This window comes from Phyllobates terribilis, unplaced genomic scaffold (genome assembly GCF_046119375.1).
Source record: "Phyllobates terribilis strain yellow unplaced genomic scaffold, ASM4611937v1 Scaffold_12__6_contigs__length_324123572, whole genome shotgun sequence".
Taxonomy (NCBI): domain Eukaryota; kingdom Metazoa; phylum Chordata; class Amphibia; order Anura; family Dendrobatidae; genus Phyllobates; species Phyllobates terribilis.
The window spans coordinates 62,392,351-62,399,800 of record NW_027362772.1 but is presented as its reverse complement, the minus strand read 5'-3'; the positions used below and the strand labels follow the sequence as shown (position 1 = coordinate 62,399,800).

The following is a 7,450-nucleotide window of genomic DNA, read 5'->3' as shown; positions in this document are numbered from 1 at the left end:
AGGGGGGTGAGTAGTTATGCACACTGAAGTTTTCAGTTATTTTGTCCTATTTGTTGATTGCTTCACAATAAAAAGAAAGCCAAATGTTCATAGCTGTTGGCATGTTCTTTACATGAACTGATGCAAACTCTAAAAAAAAACCTGTGAAATTTCAGGTTCTTAGGTAGCAAAACAAGAAAAAATGCCAAGAGGGTGAATACTTTTGCAATCCACGGTATATATTTACATTAGAAATATTTCGAAGACTTTGAGTCATTACTAGTCCCTGCCTGTTTTACAGGTGTCTTGGGGAGGAGTTCGGGCGGCTTATAAATGGTGAAGAACCTGCTGCTCTTCACACAAGGAGTCATCATGATCCAGATCCTCGGTCTATTGCTGCTGAGCACCGGAGCGGCGTCTGCTGCAGGTTGACATCTGTCTGTCTATGAAGTTTAGACATTGCAGAACTTTGTGCATTATTATTTGCTTTTACTGTGATCTTCTTCATTCCATGTCTTCTCTTTTCAGAGCTGCAGTGCAAGGAGATACCTGGGAACCTGAAGCAGGTGGATGCTGGCGCCGGTCAGGTTTATGGGGTAAATTCTGGTGACGACATCTACCAATGGATGGGCGATAACTGGAAGCAAATTCCTGGAAAACTGATCCATGTAACGGTCGGTCCTGGCGGAGTCTGGGGGGTCAACAGGGGGAACATCATCTATAAGTGGCAAGATAACAACTGGGTGTCTGTAGCAGGTAAGAAGACCCCTTAGATAACTTGTCAGCTCCTAATTTAGACCCTGTTAATCGTAGTTCAGGGGCCACTGCAGTTTTCTACTTTCAACAGCTTTTCCCCAGAATTAGTGACATGGGTTTTAAGCTGACCCATCACTGCCATCATCTGTACTCCAAATGAGTGTGTTCCAATATCAATGCAGCTGAAGGCAGCATATTAGCTTTCAGTCTTCTGCTTATCCCTAATTATTTGCCTTCAGCTGCCCTGATATCAGAACATATTGATTTGGAGTACGGATAATGGCAGTGATGGGTCAGATCAGCACCTGTGTCACTAATTCTGGGGAAAATCTGTTGCAGGAGATTGTTTTAATATGAGAAGGAGAGAGGCGCTGACCCATCACTGCCATCATCCGTACTCCAAAAGAGTGTGTTCTGATGAATGCAGCTGGCAGCAGGCACGTTGGCTTCCAATTCCCGGCTTCTCCCCAGTCTATTCAGCTGCATTGATATCAGTACATACTCTTTGGGAGTACAATTGATGACAGTGATGGGTCACAGTGATGGGTCAGCACCTGTCTCCTTTTACGAGAACAATCTCCTACAGCAGCTTTTCCCCAGAATTAGTGACACATGTGCTGAGCTGACCCATCACTGCCATCATCTGTACTCCAAATGAGTATGTTCCAATATCAATGCAGCTGAAGGCATGCACATTGGCTTCCAATCCTCTGATTTTCCTTTTTTTCCCTTCTGCTTCCTTGATCTGAGAACATATCAAAAAATCTCCTGCAACAGCTTTTCCCCAAATTAGTGACACAAGTGCTAATCTGACTCATCACTGCCATCAGCTGTGCTCCAAAAAAGTATGTTCTGAGATCAATGCAGCTGAAATAAGGCACATTGTCTTCCAACCCCCTGATTTTCCCCAGACTATTTACCTTAAGCTGCATTGATATCAGAATTCACCCATTTGAAGTACGGACGATGGCAGTGATGGGTCAGCATCTGTCATCTTCTTCTCTTATCAGATCAATCTCCTGAAACAGATTTTCCCCAGAATTAGTGACACATGTGCTGATCTGACCCATTACTGCCATCACCCGTACTCCAAGTTAATATGTTCTGATATCATGGCAGCTGAAGGTAAATAGACAGGGGAAAAGTTGAGGATTGGAAGCAAATGAGCCTGCCTTCAGCTGCATTGATATTGGAACATACTCATTTGGAGTACAGATGATGGCAGGGATGGGTGAGCCCCTGTCTCCTCTTATCAGAACAATCTCCTGTAGCAGCCTTTCTCCAGAATTAGTGACACATGTACTGAGCTTACCCATCACTGCCATCATCTGTACTCCTAATGAGTGTGTTCTGATATCAATACAGCTGAAGGCAGGCACATTGGCTTCCAATTCCCAGCTGTTCCCAATACTCTTTGCCTTCAGCTACATTGTTATCAGTACATACTCATTTGGAGTACAGATGATGGCAGTGATGGGTCAGCACCTGTCTCTTCTCAAGAGAACACTCTCCTGCAGCAGCTTTTCCCCAGAATTAGTGACCCAGGTGCTGAGCTGACCAATCACTGCCATCATCTGTACTCCAAATGAGTATGCTCTGATATTGATGTAGTTGAAGGCAGGCACATTGGCTTCCAATTCTCTGCTTTTCCTCAGTCTATTTGCCTTCAGCTTTCTTGATATCAAAACATACTCATTTGGAGTACAGTTGATGGCAGCGATCAGCGCTTGTTTCCTCCTCTGAGTGTTTTGCTTATCAGAACAATCTCCTGCAACAGCTTCTCCCCAGATTTAGTGACACAGGTGCTGAGCTGACCCATCACTGCCATCAGCTGTACTCCAAATAATCACGCTCTGACATCAATGTAGCTGAAGGCTTTTAATCCTCGGCTTTTCTCCAGTCTACTCGCCTTCAGCTGCATTGATATCAGTACGTATTCATTTGGAGTACAGATGATGGCAGTGAAGGGTCAGCTCAGCTCCTGTCTCTTCCTTTGATTGTTCTGATAAGAAGAACAATCTCCTGCAGCAGCTTTTCCCTAGATTTAGTGACACAGGCGCATAGCTGACCCGTCACTGCCATCATGTGTACTCCAGCTGAAGGCAGGAAAACAGGCTCGGAAAAAAAAGCAGAAATTTAGATGTTACTTATATGCAATTTTTTTAATAGCAAAAAGACAAATCCCCTCATAAAGTGTGATTTGCAAAGTTTTATAACTTTTTTTTGCTGAAGAAGTAAAAGTTTAGTTACTTGTTAAAGTTTCTCAGGCGGCTGCGCTCCACCCCTCCAAAATCACACTTCTCTGCAGCCATTTGCTCATACCAGGCTCTCAATAGTACTACAGTGCCATCTAATGGTGACAACTTGTATTGGTGCATTAAATGCCCTACGTACAGATCCCATCGCTGCACAATCTTCTAACATTTCTCCTTGATTTTGTTCCCGTAGGCAGTCTGAAACAGATAGATGCGGGTGGAGATAAATTTGTGTCTGGAGCTAATTTATGGGATTGGATTTACTGCCTGAACCAAGTGGACACACTGTCCAGAGCTACAGTGCTGCCCTTTATTCAACTAGACGGGGGTCTGAAATACTACACCTGTGGCCTCAATGGATGCTGGGGTGTGAACGGCATCAATAACATCTATTACCGCTATGATGTGCAGCCCAGCGCCTGCAGAGGAAGTCGGTGGCAGCAGATAGAAGGCAGTTTGGTCATGGTGGAGGTCGCCACCGATGGTTCCGTATATGGCGTGAACGCCCAAGGAATGGTGTATAAAAGGTAAAAGGTTTAAAATCATTACCTATAAATTCAGCTACAAGACATTCTGCTCGTAGGTCAACATTCTGTAGCTATGATTTTACACTATATCAGGGGATAAGAGTTTTGAAAATTCTGGATATCTGCAGCCACCACTAGGGGGAGCTCACTGCATATGGATTTGTAATAAAGGCAATAGGAGCTACATTATTCTATAAGCAGTGGGCTCCCTCTAGTGGTGGATGGAAGTTATATGGATTTGTGCAGCTCAATGAGAGTTATAATAATCTGTAAGCAGTGGGCTCCCTCTAGTGGGGGATGCAAGTTATATGGATTTGTACAGCTCAATGAGAGTTATAATAATCTGTAAGCAGTGGGCTCCCTCTAGTGGTGGATGGAAGTTATATAGGTTTGTACAGCTCAATCAGAGTTATAATAATCTGTAAGCAGTGGGCTCCCTCTAGTGGTGGATGGAAGTTATATAGGTTTGTACAGCTCAATGAGTGTTATAATAATCTGTAAACAGTGGGCTCCCTCTAGTGGTGGATGGAAGTTATATGGATTTGTACAGCTCAATGAGAGTTATAATAATCTGTAAGCAGTGGGCTCCCTCTAGTGGTGGATGGAAGTTATATGGATTTGTACAGCTCAATGAGAGTTATAATGATCTGTAAGCAGTGGGCTCCCTCTAGTGGTGGATGGAAGTTATATAGGTTTGTACAGCTCAATGAGAGTTATAATAATCTGTAAGCAGTGGGCTCCCTCTAGTGGTGGATGGAAGTTATATGGATTTGTACAGCTCAATGAGAGTTATAATAATCTGTAAGCAGTGGGCTCCCTCTAGTGGTGGATGGAAGTTATATGGATTTGTACAGCTCAATGAGTGTTATAATAATCTGTAAGCAGTGGGCTCCCTCTAGTGGTGGATGGAAGTTTTATAGGTTTGTACAGGTCAATGAGTGTTATAATAATCTGTAAGCAGTGGGTTCCCTCTAGTGGTGGATGGAAGTTATATGGATTTGTACAGCTCAATGAGAGTTATAATAATCTGTAAGCAGTGGGCTCCCTCTAGTGGTGGATGAAAGTTATATAGGTTTGTACAGCTCAATGAGAGTTATAATAATCTGTAAGCAGTGGGCTCCTTCTAGTGGTGGATGGAAGTTATATAGGTTTGTACAGCTCAATCAGAGTTATAATAATCTGTAAGCAGTGGGCTCCCTCTAGTGGGGGATGGAAGTTATATAGGTTTGTACAGCTCAATGAGTGTTATAATAATCTGTAAACAGTGGGCTCCCTCTAGTGGTGGATGGAAGTTATATGGATTTGTACAGCTCAATGAGAGTTATAATAATCTGTAAGCAGTGGGCTCCCTCTAGTGGTGGATGGAAGTTATATGGATTTGTACAGCTCAATGAGAGTTATAATAATCTGTAAGCAGTGGGCTCCCTCTAGTGGTGGATGGAAGTTATATGGATTTGTACAGCTCAATGAGTGTTATAATAATCTGTAAGCAGTGGGCTCCCTCTAGTGGTGGATGGAAGTTTTATAGGTTTGTACAGCTCAATGAGTGTTATAATAATCTGTAAGCAGTGGGCTCCCTCTAGTGGTGGATGGAAGTTATATGGATTTGTACAGCTCAATGAGAGTTATAATAATCTGTAAGCAGTGGGCTCCCTCTAGTGGTGGATGGAAGTTATATAGGTTTGTACAGCTCAATGAGAGTTATAATAATCTGTAAGCAGTGGGCTCCCTCTAGTGGTGGATGGAAGTTATATGGATTTGTACAGCTCAATGAGAGTTATAATAATCTGTAAGCAGTGGGCTCCCTCTAGTGGTGGATGGAAGTTATATGGATTTGTACAGCTCCATGAGAGTTGTAATAATCTGTAAGCAGTGGGCTCCCTCTAGTGGTGGATGGAAGTTATATAGGTTTGTACAGCTCAATGAGAGTTATAATAATCTGTAAGCAGTGGGCTCCCTCTAGTGGTGGATGGAAATTATATGGATTTGTACAGCTCAATGAGAGTTATAATAATCTGTAAGCAGTGGGCTCCCTCTAATGGTGGATGGAAGTTATATGGATTTGTGCAGCTCAATGAGAGTTATAATTATCTGTAAGCAGTGGGCTCCCTCTAGTGGTGGATGGAAGTTAGAGATCTGATATCAACCAGCCCCTCCTGGCTCTATAATATACTATTACGTTATGGGGTGACTGGAGCGGGCGCAGAACTTGATTCTCCAATCACAGCAGTTACTCTTGTACTATAAGTAGGCATCATATCGCAATGTTAATAATCAAAAAAAGTTTACAAAGTTGTGGAAACTTTAGGTAGAGGGGACCTGTAAAGAACTATTGTCATTGGCGATGTAGGGGGAGAGGAAGGATTATTTTTGCTCTTTATAAATAAATGATTGGTTAGGAATTATGGGTGGGATGGGGCATACGATAGGGGGGGCGCATGTATTTGGTTTTAAGTGTTCTGTTTATTTTCTTTTTAAAAAGATTTAAAGAAAATGTAGTTTGCACAAAAGTTTGCAACTTTTTCATCCTAGATTTTTGCTGCACATGAAATTCAATTATTGCACTCCTATTAGCAGAATGGCTAGAATATTGTGACGTATTGATTAAGTAATAATAATAATATTAATAAAATAATATTAATATAATAATCATTATAGTATAATTCTAATAATAATAATAGAATAATAAAATAATAGCAATATAACAATAACAATAGAATTCTAATAATATAATAATATTAATACTAATCATATAATTCTAATAATATGACAATAATATAATAATAATATTATTATAATAATAATATAATAATAAAATAATAATTAGAATAATACAATAATACATAATATAATAATAATATAAAAATATTAATAATATTAATGTAATAATAATAATAATGTGGGGCCACTTCTTCCTATCTAGCAATCATTCTGCCACCATTGTAGATCTGAGTAATCATCTGCCTTTCTCTATTCCAGGGATGGGATCTCGGCTGACAATCCTATTGGAACTTCTTGGACCCGGTTGGAGATCGCCGGCAGTTTCCGACATGTAACTTATGATCAAGGAGACTTGTGGCTTCTCACCCAGAGCGGAGCCATCTATAAATGTGACGCCCGCACTCCCTCAATCTGTTTTTAGATACCATGAACATATGCGACAGATCTAACTCGTAGCACGTGATCCAGGGGTAGATCCGGACAAAATTATTTTTTAGAGGGCAGTAAAAACAAACAAAAATAAACTAAAAAAAAAGTGAAAAAAAAATGCTTTATTTTCCGTAGTATATTCCGCATGAAATAAAGGTTGTCTTTTGATACTTTTATTTTCTCTTTTTCTTGCTCGATATGTAAAAGTAGTAGTTCCCCAATGTCCTAGTGCAGCAAAGGTTTATGTTGTGCAACAGCCGGAAGCAAAAGATCTACTGGGCAATGGTGACTTTATACTGCCCCCTCCAGGAGTAAAGGAAAAAAAATAAAAAAGCAATGTATTTCTGCTGTAGATTGAACACTGATTTCTTGTGAGTTTTTATGAAAAAAAGTCATTGGAAAAGAAGAAATCTGCAGCCAATCACATACTGCAAAAGTCGTATTTGTCGCTGTGTCATCACAGGAGGCTGCTAGGGTCCTAAAACATTAGGGGTGCAAGCCCACAACGATATTTCTCCCTATGCGTCCCCCCACCAACTAGAATAAAATTGTATACATTTAATTATATAATATTTCATAACATGCTGTCCCAGGACTAAATAATCCCTACATACTGTGATGAACAAAGCTTCCCATTACCAATAATACCACCATATTAGGTAAAAATAATAATATCGCCACACCATGACCACTACTAATACACTAACATAAAGAATAGATACATCACTAAACACTCTAGAAAGACCAATATTACTAATAATACTACAATACTAGGACCAGATT

The 7,450-nt window shown here is 40.6% G+C and overlaps 1 protein-coding gene across 1 annotated transcript; it reads left to right on the top strand.

Annotated features, from left to right (window-relative positions):
* Positions 1–252: 252 nt before the first annotated feature.
* LOC141173068 (fish-egg lectin-like) lies at positions 253–6,843 on the top strand. The gene is made up of 4 exons (XM_073657705.1): positions 253–406; positions 508–735; positions 3,184–3,517; positions 6,497–6,843. The coding sequence occupies exons 1-4, from the start codon at positions 313–315 to the stop codon at positions 6,657–6,659; spliced, it is 819 nt and encodes a 272-aa protein (XP_073513806.1). The 5' UTR covers positions 253–312; the 3' UTR covers positions 6,660–6,843.
* Positions 6,844–7,450: the final 607 nt, after the last annotated feature.